This window comes from Chrysochloris asiatica, unplaced genomic scaffold, assembly GCF_000296735.1.
Source record: "Chrysochloris asiatica unplaced genomic scaffold, ChrAsi1.0 scaffold00069, whole genome shotgun sequence".
Taxonomy (NCBI): Eukaryota; Metazoa; Chordata; class Mammalia; order Afrosoricida; family Chrysochloridae; genus Chrysochloris; species Chrysochloris asiatica.
The window spans coordinates 7406698-7431670 of NW_006408587.1; the positions used below are offsets into that span (position 1 = coordinate 7406698).

General features: G+C 39.5%; 1 protein-coding gene across 1 annotated transcript in view; it reads right to left on the reverse strand.

Moving 5' to 3' along the window:
• ZNF462 (zinc finger protein 462) overlaps positions 1-24973 on the reverse strand; it is a 184117-nt gene that overhangs the window by 6139 nt on the left and 153005 nt on the right. Inside the window, exons 10-11 of the mRNA XM_006864693.1 lie at positions 18093-18316; positions 1235-1367 (exon numbers count right to left, since the gene is read on the reverse strand). Of these exons, the coding sequence (XP_006864755.1) occupies positions 1235-1367; positions 18093-18316 (357 nt within the window). The remainder of the gene's footprint in view (positions 1-1234; positions 1368-18092; positions 18317-24973) is intronic.

Genomic DNA, 24973 nt, shown 5'->3' on the forward strand with positions numbered 1-24973 from the left:
TGCTAACTGCAAGTCAGGCAGTTTAAACCCCCTAGTTGCTCTGTGATAGATGAGGCAGTCTGCTCCCGGAAAGATAATTCAGTCTCAGAAACCCTATGGAGCAATTCTATTTCTGTCCTATAGGGTTGCGATGAGTCAGAATCAGCTCCATGGCAGTGAATTTGGCTTGGCATAATGTTTAATAAGTTTATATTACCAGTATGTTTTTGATAAACTTGCAATACCTGAGGTAACAGATGCCAACCTATATTTTTAATGCCGTTTGTGGATTTCCATACTAGTCCATGTTGGTCAACACAGAAAACCATCCATAGAGCCTGTAAATGTATTTCTACAACCAAATTCACTTAACAACAACAACAAATTTTTGTTTTGAAATAATTATAGACTCACAGGAAGTTGCAAAAATAATAATAAATTGTAAGGACTAGTAGGCACCATTTGTGAAAGATTGTAAACTCCACAGTACACAGTAAAGGGGAAATGGAGGAAGGGCCTTTTCTGAGCTAGGTTAATAAAACTCTTCGTCAATGTGCCATGCTGTGCATCTGTGCCTGTTACAGGACTGGGTGCCTGATTTTACAAAATCGAATAAAGAAAACCTCACTTTTGCTAAAATGAAAAAAAAATAATAATAATAATAAAGATAGGACAAGTCCCGGGAAACGTTTGCCAGTACACCCTGCAAACACAGAGCTAAATGAAAGCTGGAGTCTCTTGTTCCCTCGTTACAAACCTGAAGCAGAGCAGCATGGGAGTTGAGAAGAACACCAAGCAGAGAGAGACACCTGGAGAGGACTCAGGTTGTTTGCAGTCTCCCTCTAACTCAAGCAGTAAGTGCCCCAGCAGTAGAGATTTTAAATAAACTTTCAACTGGACTCAATTCTTCAAGACCATTACATTCTTAGCAGTCTTGCTGTTTGCCTGTCCTATTCTGAAGATTCCTAATGACAATTTTCCTTGTTAAAAAATATTAACTGCCATGTATGTATTTTCTAATAAGCATGTACCTTTAGTTAGAGAGAAAAATGTCTGTTTTCTTAGAGTTTCTGCAACTGGTAATAGTTTCCAATGACACTGCCCTTGAAGTGTTTCTTAAGTCAGCCTGTTCTGCTCTTAACTAAGAAGAATCATTCCTTCTGCTATTCCTACAACAACCTCCTGTTTCCCTTCTGTCTCACCATGGATGTGGCTGGCTGCCAACTGGGACTTGGAGGGCAGGGATGAGACTAACCTCTGTCTTCAGCTTTGCTGTTCATTTCTTCTTCCTTGTCTTCATCATCACTACTGGAGCTCTCCATTTTTTCCTTCATCTGTTCCAGCTGATCCAAGTTAACACGTCCAACAAGCTCAAAGTTCCGGCTGACCTGAAAAAGGTTCAAAGAAATAATGGAATGATGGATGAGTGATGAACCACACACTGAAAGGCGGACCCTGTGGTGAAGAGACCATTCCAACATCATTTTCCTATGGCTGAGTTTTCTCAATCAGGATCAAAGAACAATGGTGCCTAAGAGGCCCTTTTCGTCAAGGATACTTTTTGAAGTTGCTCTATGCTTTGCGCCCACATTCCACAACATTCACTAGGCCAGTCATGGCCTTTATTTACCAAACTTGTTAAAAAAAACACACACAAAAAAAACCCCCACAAGAAACAATTAGCAGGATTCTCTGGGAGCAAACAGTTGAGTATTCACTCAGCTACTAACCAAAAGGTTGGTGGTTCAAATCCACTCATAGGTGTTTGGAATCAAGGCTTAACAATATACTTTGGAGAAAATAGCTATGGTAAACCTTATGGATCATGGTGCCACCAGCACACAAGGGGGCTCGTCACGAGTTAGAATCATCTCATTGTTAACTGGTTTTACAAGCAACAGGAGGTAAAATGTATCATGAAGCTTGGGGTATACAATAGAGATGTGAGAAACTTTTTTTTTTTTTAGTTAATCCAAAGATATAACTTTCACAAAGTATATAAGCTTCAAACACTTTTGGATGCAAGGGTGTTCTGTGAGTATCTTGGCCACCAGGTGTAGCAATCACAATCTTCTTCCAAACTCTGCTATCAACCTGGAGGGTTGTGTGCTGTCTCAGCATAAGACAGATGACAACTCTTTGATTCCTAACTCTAGCGTCAAGTGGAAGGCATTATTTTTATGGTTAGTGTTACTACTTAACTTTTGAGTCTGACAGGGGACTACTTAAGATTATTTGAGGAAAACTTAGATGAATAACAATCCCAAAACTCTTTACACGTGGTAACTATGGCTGAAGTACCAAGCTGCACTGAGGCATTGGTGAAAAACAAGGCTCCAGGAATCAATGGAATACAAATTGAAATGTTTCAACAAACTGGTGTACTGCTTGTTTATGCCAAGAAACTTAGAAGACAGTTTACCTGGCCAACTGATTGGAAGAGATCTATATTTGTGCCCAATCCAAAGAAAGGTGACCCAATGGAATGCAAAAATCAATCAATATCATTTGTATCACATGCAAGTAAAATTTTGCTGAATATAACTCAAAAATGGTTGCAGCACAAATTCAAGCTGCAACTAAATTCAGGCTAGAATGTGGAACTAGGGCTATCATTGCTGATGTCCGATGGATCTTGGCTAAACACTGAGACCAGAAAGATGTGTGCTTGTGATTTATTGATTATGCAAAGGCATTTGACTATGTGGATCATAACAAGCTAAGTATAACACTGGGAAGAATGGGTATTCCAGAATACTTCTCGTAATCATTAAGAACCTGTACATAGACCAAGAGGCAGTCATTAGAACAGAACAAGGGGATACTGAATGGTTTAAAATCAAGAAAAATGTGTGGCAAGGTTGTACCCTTCCACCATACTTTGTTAATCTTAATGCTGAACAAATAATCTGACAAACTGGATTATATGAAGACTACAGCATCAGAATTGAAGGAAGACCCATCAACAACTTTTGATATGCAGATGAAACAAACTTGCTTTCTGGGAGTGATAAGGACTTAAAATTCTTACTGATAATCAAAGAATACATACAGCCTTCAGTATGGATTGCACCTCAATGTAAAGAAAACAAAAACCCTCATAATTGGGCTAAAAAATAATATTATGATAAATGGAGAAAAAAGACGTTATCAAAGACTTCATTTTGCTTGGATCTACAAGCAACACTCATGGAAACAGCAATCCAGAAATCAAACAACATATTGCATTGGACAAATCTGCTGCACAAGACCTCTTTTAAAGTCTTCAAGACCAAAAATGTCATGTTGAGGACTAAGGTGCATCTGACCTAAGACATGGTATTTTCAATAGCTTCAATGCATGTAAAAGTTGGACAATGAATAAGGAAGACCTTAGAAGAAATCGATGCATTTGAATCATGACTTTGGAGAAGAATGTTTAAAGTACCAAGGAATGCTAGAAGAACAAACAAATCTGTATTAGAAGTTTAGCCACGATGCTCCTTAGAAGCCAGCGAGACTTTGTCTCTCATACTTCGAACATATTATCAGGAAGGATCAGTCCCTGGAGAAGGACATCATGCTTAGTAAAGTGGGAAGTCAGTGAATGAAGAGGAAGACCCCCCTACAAGATGGATTGATACTCTAGTAGCAACAATGAGAGTAAACATAACAACTGTGAGGATGAGGATGGTGCCTGGCTGGGCAGTGTTCCCTTCTGTCATGCCTATGGTTGCTGTGAGCCAAAATCGACTGGCTAGCATCTAACAATAATTGACTGATTTTTATATTTATAAAATGTGGGTAGAAAAATGGAGGCTGCAAGTTTTCTTCAAAATATCACCCAAAGGAAATAAAAATCCATGTCCAGAAAATTTATTAATGCCTTTCTGTTTTGGTTCCTCAAAACAGAAATTTACCTTTTTCATTAATCTGCTTTCAGAACTTCTGTTGTTGCATGCATAGAACTATATGGAATAACAGCACAGGGCTCAAGCCTACGAAATGACTCAAGTCAATAGAGTGATTGACAACTCCTCTGAGTAAGGTTCTGTACTCCCATTGGGGTCCCAGGGAGGGGACATGCAATGATGACTGAAACCTGGTTCTAGTCTCCAGAGGTTCACAGTTTCGTGAGGAGGAAAGAGAGACATCATTAATTAGAATCCAAGGCTGATTTCCATAGCTGCCACAGTAGAGATACACAGTGTAATGAGCACACAAGAGAGGAAAGAGAATTTAGGAGATAAGTCTAAAGCTGGGCCTCCAGTGGAACAAAGATGTGCTGAGCACTACCAATTCCATATGCTTGGCAGATAGGAACATCATCTACTGTGACAAAATGAAAGAAAGAGACTTGAGTATAAAGGCCAACAAGCTTAGTACTCTCCCAGCAACGTCATGTTGAAAATAGGTACCATCTAAAAAGAGGAAGAAAACTCAGGGAAATGGCTTTAAAAAAAAAAAAAAATTAAAAAAAGGAAGGGGAACAGTAGTTTGATCTTTATAATACTGAAATTCATGAAGCCAACTGACACTGAAAACAACTCACCACAAAGGTGGACAAGGGATGAACATTCAGGGGTGAGTCAATTTTTTGTTTTGCTTGTTTAAAAAATGTTCTGAAATCAGTAGACTAAGGGAGTCCTTTTGTAGTGCTGTAGGGTAAGCAATGGACTCATAACCACAGGTTGGCAGTTCAAACCCAGCAGCTTCCCATCGGAAATACCATATAGGATAGCTATGAGTCAGAACTAACTCGAAGACGCTGGACACAGCAACACCATAAGGAGGTAGAGGTTAATACTAGAATCTTTATTTCTCTTTCCTTCTTCAAGAGTTCACAGTAATAGTCTTCAATGGATGTTAACTGTAGCGTCTTTCCAATCAGAAATTTATTTATCATGTCTCCCTCATATAGACCTATGTCAAAGCATGGCTTTTAAGTCGGACAAATCTGAGTTCAAGTTCACATTCTCACTTAACATAAATGTGCTCAATGTCCTTGTTTGTGAATGGGTCAGCATAGTTACTAAAACACAATAAAAAACAAAACACTGGCATTGGTTGTAGCGCATGGCAAACCTGTACAGGGATTTTAAGCATTCACGTCTTTACAGCAGCACACAGCCTTATCTTTCTCTGGTGGAATAACTGGTAGGTAGAAATTGTGGGCCTTGTGGCTAGCTTGTCCAATAGCATCACCAGGTAGTTTCCTCCCTTTCCTGAAAATGTGACATTTCCAACTCTGAATTTGGAAATATGCAACGAGCATTGTAAATGTGTTGATGTTAGGTTTAAATAGAAGTCCACATTTTAACCAAATGGCATTTTATGACAAATACTTAAATTAAAAATTTCTGGCTTTCAAGTTTACCAAGGCAAGAGTACAAAATTCCAATTTGTTTAATTTTGAAATATTTACATGGAAACGCTTGACCACCCTTGCCCACTTGCCATTTTTAGTAACCAGGGCAACTGTGGGTATGTGAAAGAGGCATGAGGGGTGGACAGAGGCCAGGAAACAAAAAAGAATCCTCAAACATCTGCTTTACCAGTAGTTTTTATTCACTCATTCATCCATTCTACAAGGCCTCCCTGAGGGCCTGCTGTGTGCCGGGCCCACATTACTTAATGAGGTCCTGGGCACTCAAGGAACTCTGAGAGACAGGAGATCTGTCATCAAACAAACTGTTGATCTTTCTGTTTGCTTCCTTCTGAATTGTGGGGGTTAAGAATTTGTTATTTTCTCATGACCCCCCTTCACTGGAAAACTTAACATAATTTTGGATTCTGTACATCTTTAGAAGAGTACATGACATTATTATGATTTGATGATCATACAGAGCTATCCCAGAACTGATTTCTAAAACCTTTACTACAGAGATAATTTTGAACTAAATACTACTTGCAGTGTTAAATTAGTACTCTAAGTGAAATCAACCAAACCAGTAACTCAATAGTATTCCTGATACAAACATAGGCTCTTTCTGGACTTCTTGATTCATCATCGTCTCTTGTCTGGGTTAAGGCAACACTGCCTCTCCCTTTGTGGCCTCTCAGCATCTACCCTTGATCCCTTCTTTTATCTATACTCCGGTATGGTGAGAGAAAAAAGAAAAAAAACCAAAAACTTTATTTTTTAGAGCAGTTTTGTTGTCAGGTTGTTGTTGTCAGGTGCCATCGAGTCAGAACCGACTCATAGCAACCCCATGCACAGCAGAACGAAACAATGTTCGATCCTGGGCCAACCTCACTACCGCTGCCACACTTGAGTCCATCAATGATGCCACCTGGCTGATCCATCTCGTTGGGGGTCTTCCTCTTTTTCTCTGACCCTCCACCCTACCCAGCATGACAGCCTTCTCCAACGATTGTTTCCTCCGGACAATATGTCCAAAGTAGGAGAGACGAAGCTTAGCCATCTTGGCCTCCAAGGAGCACTCTGGCTGCACTTCTTCCAAAATAGATCTATTGGTTCTTTTGGCAGTCCATGGCACTTTCAGTATTCTCCTCCAACACCACAACTCAAAGGCATCAATTCTTCTACGATTCTCCTTATTCACTTGTCCAGCTTTCGCATCCATATGAGGCTATTGAAAACACAATGGCCTGGGTCAGGCGCACCCTAGTCCTCAAGTTGACATCTCTGCTCTTCAACACTTTAAAAGGTTCCTGTGTAGCAGATTTGCCCAGTGCAATACGTCGTCTGATCTCTTGACTGCTACTTCCGCGAGTGTTGATAGTTGATCCAAGAAGAATGAAGTCCTTGACAACTTCAATCTTTTCTCCATTGATAAGAATGTTGTTTATTGGTCCAGTGGTGAGGATTTTTGTTTTCTTGACATTGAGATGTAATCCATATCGAAGGCTGTGCTCTTTAATCTTCATAAGTAAATGTTTCAAGTCCTCTTCACTTTCAGCGATCAAGGTTGTATCATCTGCATATCGCAGGTTTTTAATGAGTCTTCCTCCAATCCTGATGCCACGTTTTTCTTCATAGAACCCAGCTTCTCGTATTATTTGCTCAGCATACAGGTTGAATAAGTATGGTGAAAGAATACAACCCTGTCTCACACCTTTCCCAATTTTAAAACATTCAGTGTTCCCATGTTCTGTTTGAACAACTGCTTCTTGGTCTAGGTACAGATTTCTTAGAAGTACAATTAAGTGATCTGGAATACTCATACTTCTCAATGTTGTCCATAGCTTGTCATGATCCACACAATCGAAAGCCTTTGCGTAGTCAATAAAGCACAGGTAAACATCCTTCTGATATTCTCTGCTTTCAGCCAAGATCCATCGGACATCAGCAATGATATCTCTCGTTCCACGGCCTCTTCTGAATCCAGCTTGAACCTCTGGAAGTTCTTTGTCAATGTATGATTGTAGCCGTTTCTGTATTACCTTTAGCAAAACTTTGCTCGCTTGAGATATCAAAGAGATTGTCCGATGATTTCCGCATTCCGTTGGGTCACCTCTCTTTGGAATGGGCATAAACATTGATCTCTTCCAATCAGTCGGCCAGACAGTTGTCTTCCAGTTTTAGGCAGAGCAATTTTTTTTTTAAAGAAAAACTAAATCTGTTCATGTCAGTCTCTGATTACCTTGAGGTAATCCAAATTCCTTACTGTGGTTGACAAGGTCCTACCATGTTCTGTCAGCCTACTTGTTGCCAGTTTCCACCTCCTTCCACCGCACGGAAGCTCCCAAGATTCTGAGCAATGCCATGCTCTTGACTTTGTGTTTCTACACAGAGCTGCCCCTTCACATGCTGACTCCTGCACAATCTTCTACCCTGGTTTCAATGTCATTTCATCTGGAAGCCCTTCACTAAACTCCATCTCAGTTCAATATCCTTGCTCTATGCTTCCACAGAGCTCCAGATTCCCCTATTGTAACTCATCCCACTTGGTAATTAATTGTTTATGGTTTGTCTCTCCCCTACTGACCTGCAAAGTCTGGTTTGCAGTATCATAGTCATAGCTGGATCTCCTCCGGCCTCCACCATGTCTACAGCGAGCAATGTTCTTAGCTCTTGGTTATAGGACTTGCTCATTTTAATGTAACATTTTTTTTTTTTTTCCATAGAAATATTGACAAAAAATTTTTTTGAAAACAGAAAAACAATTTCAAGTCCAATCAGCTGCAAAGTTACTGTGAACAAGTCATTGTACTTCTGTATTCCTCTTTGCTCTTCTCTATTCTGATGGCTTACAACGCTGTAATCCTAGTAAAGGATACAGGTTTGTGGTGCTGTCTAGATGGTTTCAACTGAGTGACCCTGTCTAGGGTTTCCCAGGCTGACAACCTCTGTGGAAGCAGAAAGTCTCATCTTTCTTCTGCAGAGCGGCTGGTGGCCTTAAATCATTGACCTTGTGGTTTGCAGTCCAGTGCTTTAGCCTACAGTGTCACCTCGCACCTATATTATAGGTTTATAGCCTACTTTTTTATACTTGTTTTTGGCTGGAGCCCTCTACTTTTCCAACCATGATTTCCTTTCTAGAGATTGTTCTTTCTTGATGTAAGGGAGCTGAATGAAGTCTTGGCATCTTCACTTCTAAGGAACATTCTGTTTATATTTCTTTTAAGACTGATTTCACTTTAGGCTATTTCTATCTTTTCAATATTAAAAATAGTACCATGATTAATTTTTTCGTTTACAAGCATAAACCTTTCTTTCATGTCTACTTTAATTCTTGTAGGCTAAATTTCCTGATGTGAAGTTACAGGGTAGGAGTTAAAGGGTATGAGCTTAATTAAAGTTCTAACATTTCTAAGTTTCCTGAAACGATCATACCAATAAGTCACCTGGAGGTTGATGGATATCTGTGTCACTTCTTGGTGGTACAGAAGCCATATTGAAGGAAATACACCTTTTTTCACTGGAATAAATGAATAAATCATTTATGGCCGTTTTCCCAAAGGGACCACAACAAAGGTAGAGAAAGAAAGCCTAAGAATTTGGGATTGAGGACCTGACACTTTGCAGCCTGTTTCCCACATTGTATTGTTCTGACTTATGGAGAACCTGTATAGGGTTTCTGAGGAGCAGCTGCTGGGTTTGAATCACCAACCTTGCGGTTAACGGTCCAGGTGACACACCAGGACTCCTACTTGCTTATTAACTCTTCCAGGATAGCAATGGCTTCTTACTTAGCTTTATATGCCTAGTGAGGAGTAAGCTGTTATTGTTGTTAGGTGCCATCAAGTAGGTTCCAACTCATAGCAACCCAGTCAGTATATGCTTTCCAAGGAGCGGCTGGTGAGTTTGAACCTCTGACTTTGCAGTTTAAACTGACTTTTTGGTCCATGCCACATCCTGCAGCACCACATCAGGACTACAGTGGAGAGTATGAGGCCAGGCATCTAGTCGATGCACAGTAAATGTTATTTGAATACAAAGGTAATATGGAAGCCCATGGGAGATTGTAAAGTATAAATAACATCATAATATGGCTATAAGATTAACATCCCATGATTTAAATTTGCATGTTAATGAGAGAAAAAAATTGGACCCTCTAAAAAGATTTTGCTTCATTGTTTAATAGGTTATTTCTTAGGTGTTCCATTTAACCCTTGCAGCCATTCTGCAAAACATATGTTACCCTCCATATTTGTAGAAGAGGTAAAAGGAACACAAATTAAATAGGTGATAAAGACAGGATTAGAACTCATATCTTTAAATTACATAGCTCAAGCTTTTCTTATTATAATGCAAATCATCTGTAGAAAGGCAACATTATTTGCAAAATCTGTAAAATCATCCATGGTGCATTGATTGAATACAAAATGCAATAGGCTAGAGCAATAGTGTCCCTTGAAAACGTTAAGAACATTAAGAACAAATGATCTTAAAGTACCCAGAAGAGTATGGACCAAAAGACTCAAGGAAGAGATCTAATTTGTTTTGCAATCACTGAGTCTGAATAAGAAAATATGGTTCCTCATGACGTACCTTAGCAAATGCCTGACAAAATGAACTCATTTTGAGAATCACAGCCTAACTCCAGTCACAAGTATCCAACAAACACAAGTGAAAGCATTCTGAAGAAAGAAGTGGAGTTCTGTTGTTGGCCGATTGAGCTATTGTCAAACTTCCGGACCCTAAGCCAGGAGCAAAGATGCAGATGGATGCGGTCCTACACTTTGCTTACTTGACAAAATAAGGCACTTAAAGCATCCTATCAGAAAAGTGGTTTCATTCATTGATTTATTTAACAACCAGCTCTAAGCATTTATTATATACAAGGTATGAACTTAGATTTTTGAATTGCATAGAAGTAAGAAAGATGATTTCTACTTTGAAGAAAGTTGCATTCAAGAGCAAGAAAGACCTGTTAACAGGTCAAGACAGAATGAAGTTAAGTGCTCAGTTAAAGGAAGAAGTACAGGTCTATGGGAAGTTAGAAGCAGGTGTAATTTTACCTTGTGCTAGGAAAGGTTAGTGAATAGTTGCAAAGATTACAGGCAAAGAAAACCTTAGAGTTGATAAAACTAACGCTCTTAATACTCAGCTCAGAAATTAAGTGGAATGAAGAAAAAGAAAAAGGAAAAAATGTGGTCACAGGTATGTTTTATAGTTTGGATTAAGGGAAGGTTCTTCTTTTTTTATTCTCATTTTCTTTTCTGAAAACAAATGTTTTAGGTGACTTTTATGCCGCTATAGACAAACCATCACACTCATGGAAGCAGCAGTCAAGAAATCAAACAACGTCTTACACTAGGCAAATCTACTGCACAAGACCTTTTTAAAGGGTTCAAGAGCAAAAATGTTAGTTTGAGGACTGACCCAAGCCATAGTATTATCAATAACTTCATTTGCATGTGAAAGTTGGACAATAAATAAAGACCATAGAAGAACTGATGCATTTCAATTATGGTGCTGGAGGAGAGTGTGAAAAATACCATAGAACAAACAAAATCTGTGTTGTAAGAAGTACATCCAGAATGCTCCTTGGAAGCCAGGATGGCCAGACTTCATCTTTTATACTTCAGACATATTATCAGGAGGGAGCAGTCCTTGGAGAAGGACATCATGCTTGGTAAAGTCGGGGGTCAGCAAAAAAGTGGAAGACTCCCAATGAGATGGATTGGCACAGTGGCAGCAGCAATGGGCTCAAGTTAAGCAAAGATTGTGAGGTTGGCATAGGACTGGGCAATGTTTTGTTCTGTTGTGCATAAGGTTGCTATGAGTTGGTACCGACTCAATGGCACCTAAAAACAACAACGTACATTGCACTAAGGAGCTCTGGTGGCAGTGTGGATAAGTGTTGGACTGCTCACCGAAAGGTTGGCAGTTCAAACGTACCAGTTGCTCCAGGGGAGAAAGATGAGGTTGCCTACTTCCCAAAAGATTTAGTCTTAAAGGTTTCATGAGTCCAGAAAGCTGAACACTTATCAGAATAACTAAAATGCTGGTGATTTCTTCTGTGCTCAGTGTTCTGCAAAAAAGGAAGTGGGAAGAAGTTCTTGGAGTTCACTTGCCCGAGGCTCCATTCGTATGAAAAATTAAAAGCATTTCTAAGCAAATTCAATTAATGAACGTGTATTGTCTGAACAGACTATCCTTCTAAATTCAATATATTTAACATGACAATTTTATGAACACACCAAGATAGCGATAATATATTTATGTTCCTTAAACTAGCAAAGAGACTTCAGGAGCATAAAGAACTTTAACAAGGTATGCAAATACTTAAACTTTCTTTTTCAAAATGTGGGGATGTTTTTTAATGTGAGAAAATGCAACGTTTGCTTGATGGACTTTGTAGAAATATTAAGTCTTCATCTTTCATTAGTATCAGTCAGAAACAGGATTACTGATAAATATGATTTCCGTGTGTGTGTATGTGAGAGAGAGAAAAAAAGCAGTTAACATTCTAGAAAACCTTTTAAGAGAGAAAAAAAGATGGGGAGTTGAAGAATGAAAAATTAAATTTCAAACAACTCACAGTTACGTCCTTATGATTAGATCACAGGAGATTACCAAGTGATTCCTTGCTCACTGGTCCAAAGCTAAAGGCCTAGAAGGACAAGACTGTCACCTACCAAATGAGGGTACCAACTGTTACTTCTTCGCTTCTGCTCTGAGGCTTCTGAGAATAAACATGGCAACCTAAATCAGGTGTACCACTTGTGATTTTGGCTCTTAAATGGAATGGTATCATGACTTCAAGGGACTTTCCTACTGTTAGCTGTACCTTGTCCCTTCAGTGAAAGACACAGACTAACACCTCTAGAGATGCATCTGATGTTTATGAGCTTTGCAGGCAGAATTCTGAAGTCTAGTTTTGAATGCCTTGATCTACGCAATGAAATCCCTTGACTGAAAATAGGTCCTCGTGTGTGTCATATTTTCTTCCATAGTTATCTTCACTGTACAAAATCACCTAAAGCTATCATGGAAAAATATCGTGAACAATGTACACCACACAATCAAATTGCAAAAAAAAGTATTAGTAACCCCAACTTAAAGCCACACTTTTGATACCAGTAGTGTACACAATACTGTTGATCTTGAGTATCCTGTGGACCTATCTGTTCCCAAGATCAACTTGATAAGGAAAGACTCCAAGAGATTACTATTTATTGAGGGTCTACAATGTGTCAGATTGGGGAAACACATATATTTTAGGTACTGATGTGTATAAAATATTGCAAAACTCACCTATTTTGAATGAACAGTTCAATCAGCGGAAGTAAATGTATACAACTTTGTAACCATCATTACAATCCAGTGAAGAACACTAACATCACTCCAGCATGTTCCCTTGTGCTTTTTGCAGCCCTTCAATCCCTACTTCCAACCTCTAACCCTAGGCAACCTCTAACCTACTTCCTATCTCCATAATTTTCCATTTTCTAGAAATTTTATATAAATTAAATCATACAATATGTATAGTCTTGTGTGTCTGGTTTCTCCCACTTAGTATGAGTTTTGTGAGATTCACTCATGCTGCTGCATATGCAAATAAATAAAAAAGTCTCGCTACAAAATCACTGAAATATTTATTAATCAAACTTAACAACAACAACAATGACTCCTTGTGTAGTGCTGTATGATAGCACTGGACTGCAAACCACAAGGTCTATAGTTCAAACCATCAACTGCTCCTCAGAAACCCTACACAGGGTCACTGGGATTTAGAACTGACTCGACGGCAGTAAACAACAATGATCAATCACGTTGTATATCTTTCCACAGGTTCATTTGTTGTTTGTATTTTACTGTTGGCAGAGTGTCCATTTTAATATTTTGCTCATTTTTACATGGGTTGTTGTCGTCTTAGTGTTGTAAATATTCTCAATACATTCTTGCCAATAGAGTCTTCATTAAATATTTGCTGTGCAAACATACTTCCAGTCTATTGCTTGTCTTTTCCTTTTCTAAAAGAGCAAAAGTTTTACATTTTGATAACATACGACTCATCAACTTTTTAAATATATGTAGCTGTTGTGTCATATCTAAGAAATCTTCCTTAGCTCAAGACTACATTGTCTTCTACTATTACAAAAATGGAATCATTTTAGCTTATACATTTAGATTGATAGTTCATTTTCAGTGAGTTTTTGTATAGGGAGTGAAGTTAGGATTAAGGATTATTAACTTGAACATGGAAATTTAATTGTTTCAACACTACATTTTAAAAAACAATATGCAAATGAATCGGCTATTACTTTGGCACCTCTGATGAAATCCAACTGAGACTAATACTCAGATACATACAAGTCTCTTTCTGGATTATCTTGGTGCCACTGAGCTATGCAGCTATCCTTATGCTAATATCACACGCTATAGTTTTATAGTAATGTCTGAAATCAACTTTGCTTTTATTATTCCACATTGTTATTCTTGGCAGGAACTTTGCATTTACATGTGAATTTTAGAATGAGTTTGTCAGCTTCTACTAAAAGACAACAATTAAAAAAACAACAACTCACTGGGATTTTGATGGAGATTATGCTGAATTTGTAATATCAATTAATGAAGAATGATCATTTTAACAACATTGAGTCGTAAAAAATCCAGGAACATGGTCTGCGCTGCATTTACTTAGCTCTTCTTTAAATACTCTCAGCAACATTGTTTGGTTTTTTGTGTACAGTTCTTCACTTATTCTGGTTGCTAAATGAGTTGGTTCTGACTCAAAACAATCCTGTATAGGGGTTCTGAGAATTTAAACCTTTACAAGAGCAGAAAATCTCATCTTTCTCTCATGGAGTGGCTGATGGAATTGAATCATGGACTCAGTGGTTTGAAGTCCAATGCTTATTCTATGAAGCCATGGTGCTCCCCACAATTCTTGCAGTATTTAAGCCAAATTTATTCTTAAAATACTTGCTGATGAAGACCGAAGACCACAGCCTTCACTACGGGTTACATTTCTATGTAAGGAACACAAAAATCCTCACCAACAAACAAAATCCATATAAATGGAGCATGGAAGCAGCAGTCAAGAAATCAAACGATATGCTGCATTAAGCAAATCGGCTGCACAAGACCTCTTTAAAATGTTGAGAGGCAAAGATGTCAGAGTTTAAGGACTCAATGGTATTTTCAATAACCTTATATGCATGTGAAAGTTGGACAGTGAATAATAAAGATCGTGGACGGCTTGATTCATTTGAATTATGGTGTTGGAGGAGAATTTTTGAAAGTACCATGGAGTGCCAAAAGAACAAACAGATCTATGTTGGAAGAAGTATGACCAGAATGATCCTTAGAAGCCAGGATGGCCGGAATTCGCCTCTCATATTTCAGACATATTGTCAGGAGGTGCCAGACCCTGGATAAGTACGGATATCATGTTTGGTAAAGTGGAAAGTTGGAGAAAAAGAGGAAGACCACCAATGAGATGGATTAGCAAAGGGGTAGCAGTAATGGACTCAGGAGTAGCAATAATTGTGAGGTTGGCACAGGACAGGGCACTGTTTTGTTCTGTTGTGCATAGAGTCGCTGTGAGTTGGTACCAATTCCGTGGCACCTAACAACAACAACAACGAGTTGGAACCAACTCGATGGCACTTAAAAATAATTGATTTTTGTACATTGGTCTTATATCCTGTAACTGTGCTAAACTCTCTCATGTTCTGGTAGTTTTTTTGTGGATTTGTTTGAATTTTCGATCTATGAAGATTAGTCATCTGTGAATAAAGACGACTCTACTCCTTCCTTCCTGATCCCTACGCCTTTAATTTTTGTTTGTGTCTCCTGACTTTGGTGTTTGAATTATTAACTAACTTCCTTACTACATTGTACAATAACAATCTTTTTTCATGAAGGCTGAATTCAGACGTTTGTATGTCCTTCACCCTGAAGAATGACCACTTTTAGCCACCATATAATGCCACTCACGGTCTATCAGCTGAAAATTCAGCACGTCCGCAACACAACCATCTTTTATAAAATAGTATTTGGATAATTACTTAAAATTTTTTCTAAAAATTATTTTTAAAAGATTGCACTTTGACATCATCATTTAGGAATAAAAGGAATAGAAAATAGGGAACAGAACATGCTGCTATTGGTATGGAGCATGGTGGCTCCACAGGATAAGCACTAGACTGCGAATCACAAGGTTGGAAGTTCTAGCCCACCAGCTGCTCTGTGGGAAACACAAGGTTTTCTGCTCCCTACAGCCTCAGACCCTATACAGGGTTGCCATGAGTCAGAATGATTCAACAGTGGTTAACAAGGTTATCAGTAGCAATAAGCATCTCTCAAACCAAACTCATTGTTGTTGAGACAATTCCAACCATAGGGCAGAGGAGAATTGCCTCCAAAGCTTTAAATCTTCATAGAACCACCGACCTTCCAGTTAGCAGTCAAGACCTTAACCAGTGTGCAACCAAGACTCTTGTAATAAGCATAGGTCTCCTACACTTAGCCACAATCGAGACAAAGATGAAAACCATTAGGCGTGCTGAGTGGCAATTATTTAGCCTCAATTAGGTACTCACTGGACTTAATAAGGCAGTCAACCATAAGAAAGAATAAATGTGAGAACATGACATAGTGGAAATACGGAACATTAAAGACAATGTTGAAAATGCAAACTGTAATTAGGGATTTTATAATATTTTGGTCTTCAGGAACATAACTGCCCTTATATACAACTATTATTATACTTGAGCAAAACGGAATTTCACCAATATTTTGAGGAACACATCAAACTGCAAAGTGACTTAATCTAATCCAAACTGCAAAGTGACTTAATCTAATCCTTACACAACATCCATGGAACGGATGACAATTCTCATTTATAAATCAGAAAAAATGCATATAAATTTCAATAACTTGCTGCAGATCGGTACAAAAAATTGGTGGAAACAAGATTCAAACCCAGGCGTGCTTGCTTCCAAAGCTTTAAATTTGGCACTTATTATTATTATTTCTGAACAGTCTATTTTCCTGGTCCAAATCCCAAAGTCTCAGTCAAAATGTGTCCAGTCGCACATCTGGTATAGTTTCTAACATTCTCTCTTTTCCCTGCTTTTCCCCTGTAACTTGCAAGTTAAGATGCAGCTACCAGGGAAGAATTTATCTTCCTGATTTGTTCTTTCCCAAAATATCAGGATGAAGGCTGCAACAGTATCATAAAAGGGTCTGAAGTGGCTAAGTAAACATATATGCGAGTAACTGTGGAATGCTTGGTTTGAAGTACATGAATGATTTTTTTTTTTCCCTGAGTTTTGGGGAAAAGTGTCCAAAATGTTTGCATGAGAAAATATATTAAAGTTGTTACGTAACGCTAATTCAGGCTTTTCCTCTATGCTTTCACTTTTGGACAGATATATTAGAAAATGAATGAATTCCAAAGCAAAAAAGTCACAATAAAACCATTAAATTCCAGTTGATAAAAACATTATCTTATCTCTCTTTACAGTACAGAAAAATTCTAACTCCTGGATGCAGGTGATTCAGACTAAAGTCTTTATAACCAGAGTGATATCCATCAGGCCAGGAAAAGACTTGTGCTTCCACTGATGAAAATACAAAAGAAGAGAACACTGTCAAAAGTGCCTCTTATTATGCTTTAAATAAACTCAAAACAGAGGGTTTAGATCTGTTGGTTAATTAAAAAACATTTCAATACGTTCTTCTCATGAACTAAATATTCATCAGGACTTCTACCACACTCTGGGTAGTGCGCAGAACCAGAGAAGACATGGGTCCCAGCCCATGTTGTACACCACAAGTTTGGTGCAGAGTGAAGAAGCCATCTTTTATGATTTTCTCTCTCCTCAAATAAAACAGCACATTGTACAATCTTTATAGCATGCAGACACTCACAGGGATGCCTCCGAAAATCTTTGCAGTTAGTGAGGTATTGGAAACAGCCTACATGGTTGAAGGACTAAAGGGCACACCAATCTGATAGAAAGTTATTGCTGTTGTTAAGTGCCGTCAAGTCAGTTCTCACTGATACCGACCCTGTATAGGGTTTCCAAGAAGTGGCTGTTGAGTTTGAACCGCCAACCTTGTGGTTAGCAGTCCAGTGCGTACCTTATAGCGCCATACCAAAACCCCAATCTGATAGAATAGAGGCAGGCATACTATGGACCCAGGGCCCATTTCCATTGAAATTTTATAAATAAAGTTTTATTGGAACACAGCCTTTCCCTGTCATGTACGCATTACCTGTGGCTGCTTTCCTGTACAGTGGTAGAGTTGAGTAGACACATGGCCTGCAAAGCCTAGAAAGTTCACTATTTGACCCTTAATAAAAAAAGTTTGCCAATCCTCGTGATAACACATTTAAAATGTGAAGAAAACATACTCATTAGGAGTTGAGTGAAGAAAAGAAAAAAGGCAAGGTATAAATAATGATTTACATACTGTATAATCACAACTGCATAAAATAAAGATCAATGGACAAGAAGAGGACCAAAAGGAGTTGGATCTGGATGAAAAAATTATGGGTGGTTTTCATGTTCCCTGTCTTTTTTCCCCCCAATTCCTACAATGACCTTAAATTTCTTTTATAAAAGAACTCAACTCCACTTTGAAAATTAACTTAGTTCATCTCTTTCTTGGACACCATCTCTGTGACTACAGTCAGGCTCTCTCCCCACCTGGCCCCTCCCACAGGGATGCTGAGAGTGGGAGGCAGGCAGTCCCGGGCCAGTACCTTATGCTCATCTCGAAGGTGGCTGTCCAGTTCCTCCGTGTGCTTGGTCTCATAATAGCAGAGTTGGCATTTGTAAGGTTTCAGTTCATTGTGCTTTTCTATGTGTTGCTGGAGGCTCTCGTCACTGGAGCAGGTGAAGGTACACTTATCACAGCGGAAAACTACTCCCTGCAAGTATTTTGACAGTTTGGAACGGCACACTTCAATGGGGACAACTCGCTCTTCTGTGGAAACAAATTGAACGGAAAGATGGGAATTTTTTACTTATGGTATGCAGATGGTCTTTCTTTGGACGATAAGAAGAAATTCACATATCCAATTTTGCTACTTCTCACAAGTCCAGCTTCTTGAGCTACACACATGCAAACATTGCCCCTTCGCATACTTCCAAACCAACTTACTCCTCTGGTACAAGTAGGCTATTTTTAAGATAAGCACTCTTGGTGTGTTTAATATCTAGAAGAACCTAGGGATAGAGGTGGGGTGGGCTGGCAGATTCTTGCTTAAGTCCTGAATGAAGCACAACAAAACAATACAAAAAAACAGTTGCTGTTGAATCAATTTCGACTTATGGTGAGCCCGAGCCCATTTGTGTCAGAGCTGAAGTGGGCGCCATAAGGTTTTCAATGGCTACTTTTTCAGTAGAAGATTGCCAGATCTTTCTTCCAAGGTGCCTCAACCCTTTGGTAGGCAATCACTCAAGTGAATCATTTGCACCACCTAGGGACTCCTGAATAGGGATAATTAAAGCAGGGAAAAGGAAGCGATGTGATTGCTACTTTTACTAACATTCCTTATTATTGACAATAGCCATTTGCAGCCCTACTCCCTAGCAAGCATTAGTTACACTGGGCTAAGGGGAAGGGGAAGGATTCTGACATTAACATGTCACCTATGTGCCACCACTGTGCTGGCACCATCCTGCCAACTCTATGAGGAAGGAGCGATTCCCATTTTACAAAGCAGTAAATGGAGGAACAGAACCCTTAGGAAACTCTCCAAAGGTCATAGACATTGTAACTGGCAAAGCTGAGACCAGACTGCATCTCTAATTGTAAATCCACATTTTCTCCTGCCAGTGTTTCCCTCCTAGAGACACTTGTGACTCAGTGACCCCAAGTTTCCCAGAAAAGAACTGTGCTCCAGGGGGTTTTCAATGGCTTATTTTGCAAAAGTCAATTACCAGGCCTTGTTTCCAAAGGGCCTGTGAGTGGACTCAAACTGCCAATCTTTTGGTTAGCAGCTGAGTACATCAGCCACTGAAACCACCCACGGACTCTGTAAATCTACCACTTTCCACTATTTTCAATTCCATCACCGTTTATCCTTTCAAGATGTTCTGAGGAAGAATGTTCCCCTGACCAGGCAGAAAGGGGATCTCTAATCTAACACCAAATCTGAAAACAAAGAAATCTATACACTTTCATTCACTAAAACTCCACCTCCAACAAGTCTGAAGAGCCCACACATGAAAAGGCTGCAGAGAACACTCAGGGGGACGTGGAAGGGGGATGGGAGAGATGGAGGATTCTGGAGACTGTCTTCTCAGACAATCTGTAATCTGATTGTCAGAAGCGGAAAAAATGAAAGAGAGAGGATTTGGGTGTTCTTCCTGTTAGCATACCAAATGCTGGAGGGCTGAAAATGTGTGCGCTTGTTTATTTTGCACTCCCTCACCCTTGTGTTTAACTGCTCAAATTAAATTTCACACCAGTCTGCCCAGAGTATCGGCACCCGCGCCAGATATCCAGAACTGGGATAAAATTAAAATCTGTGCTATTTATGCAAGGATCAAATATAGCATGCATTTTCATGTGGTGTCTAGGTTTCTGGAGGCTCTGAAAGTTTACAAATGGACACACACACATATTTATATTACTTAGAAACAGAAATGTATTATTAAGTACAGAAACCACAATTTATTCTCAGGCAATTTATAGCGGTATTTCCAAGGTGCTAGTAGTGTATACACCTATGAGTCTGACTCACTCATCGGTGAATCCTCCCTCTGTTGTTGGCTTGTGTTTGGTCCTTGGGGAATGTCTCCCACCCAATGTCGTGCCTTAGTCTCAACTACCACATCTGACCTACAGGGCAGTCACTGCCTTGGGAGTCCTCGACTGCAGTGATTATTTGGCCGACAAAGTGCAGAGAAAGGGTAGAAGGTGGTGTCGGCAACATGCTCCAGGGAGCTTGGAGACATATGTTATTTTCCCTATACAAAGAGCCAGTCGCTTATTTAGAAATATAAATATTTTTAAACCAATGTATAGCAGACAGCTTAAAAGCGCATGATTATAATGTAATCTACACATTTTCTTAGAACAGCAAATGTTTAAGAGTCTTCTAACCATTCAGTTTCATGGTTTGGTGTAAATAGATGACAAAATGCTTTGGCTGAAATTAGAGTAGTAAGAAGCCCATGCTGGATATGCTATTCCTCCAAGCAAGGGTTTCCCAACAGTAGCACTAAGGCACTGGAGGTTGATCATTCTTTGCTGTGGAAGGCTTCCCTGTGCATTGTGGGATAATTATCAGCATCTCTAGCGTCTGGAAAAATCACACCCTCCTCCAAATGTTGAGAATAACTGGTCTGAACGCGTTTATGCCAGGCATGAACTCTAGCATGCATGAAAGTTGCTTGTGAGCAGGCTGGTACCTGTGTACAAGCCGGGGACCTCCCCATAGTAACGGCTATGCCTTGACAGATTGAGAGTTTGTGAAAGTGTTAACGTGAACTTTTCTAGCACCTTCCTAGAGACTGCACCCTTTGTTAGACATGGGCCTGATTTCTACCAAGTAATCTCTACAACTTCCACGTTTGTTCTCTGGCACTGGCTTCTCCTGTCTGTCCTGGTTCTGTCAGATGCCAGTGGAGATGGAGAACAACTAGGTATAATTTTCCATATGATGATACCTCAAACACTTGAAGACAGTCAGTCTTGCTGCCAGCCTTCTCATCTCCACAGCAAATAATCAGCTCTTTTACAATTTTTAAAATGAGGTCTCCTTTTTAATTTCTCTATCAATTTGATGAGTTTTTTCTTTGCAGTTTTCAAATTCATTTAGTGAGTCTAAGTGAATTTTATACAAAGTCATAAGCACTCTGAAAAATGCTGTGGAGTTTGAATAAAAATAATGAATGCAAACAACTGTTACACTGTATTAAGTTGCTCACTATGTTTCCAGCACTGATAGGGGTTCTACCCTCCATGGTACTTCTTATCCTTTGTTTTGTCGAGTGCCACTGAGTCAGTTCCAACACACAAATACCCTGTGTATAGGGTTTCCAAGGAGTAGTTGGTTGGTTTGAACGGCTGACCTCGGGGTTAGCAGTCCATTGTTTATCCTACAGCGCCATACCAGCCTCACAAAGCTGTTTATATATCTTCTCTAGTTTAATGATGTGGAAATGGAGAGCTGATCAGCTAAGCTACTTCCTTATAGTCACAGCTTGAGTTCAGTACAAAGCTGGGAGCTGGGAGCACAGCTTCCCTGAGATCAGCCAGCACTCTCCTCCTACTCTGAAAAGGGGCTCATAGCAAACACCCGTTCTGAATCCAGCACATATATAAACCTTTCATTCCTAATATTCAAAACAGACAAAGGTATAGACTTCTAGGATAGTCGTTTACGTGGGAATTGTGTTTCAAATATCTTGTGGATCCCTAAGAGCTAACCTTCCCTGCTTGTTGTTGTTGTAAAGTGCTGTCGAGTCAATTCTGAACCATGGCGACCCTGTATAGGATTTCCAAGGAGCAGATGGTAGGCTTAAACCACCGACCTTGAAGTTCAAATGCCTTTGCAGTCTGAAGCATTAGCCCACAGCACCACACCAGGACTAAAGCTTCCCTGCTTACTTCCTCCCAAATAGAAAACTGTCCATTACTACTCTAAGAAATTATTACCCTATCCACTTTTTTTTTTTTTTTTGGTATATGGGTTTTTATTAAGATAGAAACTTCAGAAAGCAGTTAACTTTTTCTCCTTTCTAAAAACATGGCTAAAATGACCAAGATAAAAAACCAGACAGCCTTTCCAAGTTGAGCCACTGATGGACAGTGTTTTCTGAATGAGGTTATTCATTACTGAGAGAAGTGAAGAACATCAAGTTCAAGGCTGGAATGTTCCATGGTATGGACTAAGCCCTACCTTGGCAGCAGAAGCTCAACACTCACGTGGGTTTTTTCTATGGGGCAGTGGCAACTGTAGGTCTTTCTTGACTTCACACCTTTCAAAATTAGCTTGGGTGAGAAATCAAGGCCTGAATCACCCTCATTGTGGCCCTGCTTTTGGCACTGGCTGCAAAAACATGATGACTTCACCAGCACGATACAAGATGAATTGTGTCTCTCATCTCCTCCTTCTCAAATGAAGCTTGGTGCTACAGGCTGACACCAAGCCCAAGAGGCTGGAACCCAGACTACACCACCCCGAAGTATGTGGACATTAAGGCACAACAGGAGCCGAGAGGTGTGTGCCATCAAGCTCCTGTGGAGACATTTGTAGAATTTCAATGACAGGGGTAGGGGTGGAGGGTCACTTTTGCTACAGCCAGCAAAAACTCACATCCGTGTGGAGTCTAGAATTCCCAAGTAAAAATCCTTCCTGATAGGCAGATCACGACATACATGGGTTTCTACCCTAGAATGTGCCAAGTTTAAATGAAGCAGGGAGAGATTTGGAATTCATTCTCTCCAACAAATATCCTTTTGAAAATTACCATTCCAGAGGACTAAGATGCTGTTGGGGCCAAACAACAGACCCACCTATTACTCACTCTCAGCCAAACAAGCCAAATGTTAACACTAGGATTGAGTATTAGAATACCATTAAAAAAATAACAATGTCAAAATCAAAAACAGCCATTCCAAACTTAACCACAAATACACATGTGAACATAAACAAAACAGTTCGTGGTAAACAACACAAAGTTTTGATGTTATCCAGACTACTCCCTTCAACCTAGAGGGAGATGGAAATAGCACCTCAAAATCTAACAGGCAAAAGTATTCAGTGGGGACTGAAGTAACTTGTTCTTACATTGAATGAAATGAAAGGCTAGGAATCTCACTGCAGTTTTTTGTTGTTTTTCCTTCCAAGAAAAAAATGATACCAATCAGAAAAATTAAGGGAGATAAGTTCCATTCCCTAGAATGGTGCAAGCAGTTAAGTGCTTGTCTAAGTACCTTGGAAGAAAGGCCTAGTTATCTACTTCAGGTCACTAAATATCAACCATTGAAAACTCTACAGAGCACAGTTCTACTCTGACTCAATGACATCACCATGAGTCAGAGCTGACTGGAAGGCAAAAGGAAGAACACCTGTTAGAACTCAGTTAAATTCAGTACTGATCAACCTATTGAGGTTGCAGGTTGGGAAACTGTATGCCAACTGTAGGACCAGTATTGGACTGCTAACCACAAGGTTATTGGTTAAAGCTCCTTGGAAACCCTCTGCAGGGTCGCTGTGGGTCAGAATAGTCTAGATGGCACTTAACAACAAGCCAACCGGAAACCAGTATCGGTGATTACACCGTTCCATAATTACAACAGAAATAATTGACAAAACTGAGTTACATCCAAAACTTGAATTTGTGCCCATTTTTTTAGGATCTGATATGCAAGTTACAGAAGAGAATACATACAAAACTATGTGTGAGGCATCGTGCTTCCAATCGTGATAATCTCAATGGAAGCCCACCCATGAAATGATTCGCTCGCTTGTTGTCTCTTTCCAATTGGAGCCTAAGGTGCCTTTAGTGCACAGACCGTGCCTGTCTTTTCATGGCTGTATTCACAGGGCTTCAAACAATGCTGATGGCCAAAAATATACTGGTGGTAAATATATACTTCTTGCATATATGAAAACTTGTCAAAAGTTCTACCATTAGTCATGTGCTTGAAAGAAGTCTCAGGGCTGAATTTTTCTCTACTTCTTGTTAGGTGCTGTCGAACAACAGAACAAAACACTGACTGGTCCTGTGCCAGCCTCACAATTATTGTTACACTTGAGCCCACTGCTGGTGCCACTGTGCCAATATATTTTGTTGGGGGGGGTCTTCCTCTTTTTCATTGATCCTCTGCTTTATAACTTTGCTTTCTCTAACTGAATTCCTCAAATCCTGGTTAACCTCATCAAATGTTGATCTGACCTAAAGTCAGACTTCCTCAAAGAGATAGATAGATCTTACAATCCTTTGCTTAGTATTCACCAAGGTTCCCATCGACACCGTGTTCCAAATTTGCCCTGACCTTTCATCTGTCAACTGAGTAAAGTTCAAACTCCTATGTTGGTATCCAAGCCCTTCATAATTTGGCCTAACATACACCTTTCTAGCCTTGCCTCCTTGTATTCCCTTCAGGTACTCTAGAACAGTTTTAATGACATTCTGCAAACATTTCCTTGCTTCACTCATCTCAGTGCTTTGGCACATTTATCATGGCTTAGTTTGAATGTTACCTCCCTCCATCATTTTCTAGTCTCAAAAGAAATCCAAGTATATATGACACCTTGAATCTCTTAAACATTATTCACTCTCTGCCTTGCATCATAGTTTGAGATACACTTCATCTTTTAAAGAGGGTGGGTACTAGGTCTTATATAACTCACCTTGCCCAAAGAAACCAGCACATAGTGTGGCCTGTAGCAAGCACACACTGAAAGCTTGCTGAATGAATGAATAAACATTGCCGCTGTTTCATAAACATGTGTCTATGATGTTTCATTTAAATTTCACATAACTGAAAATAGATTCTTTTCTGTTTTCTCCTTATACAAATATATTCATTTGTCCAGATAAAAAGCTATGGAAACTGAATTCATGCAAGCTGTCTCAGGCCCATTCTGAAGTTGTTTTTCTTGCCTTTCATCTTGAGTAT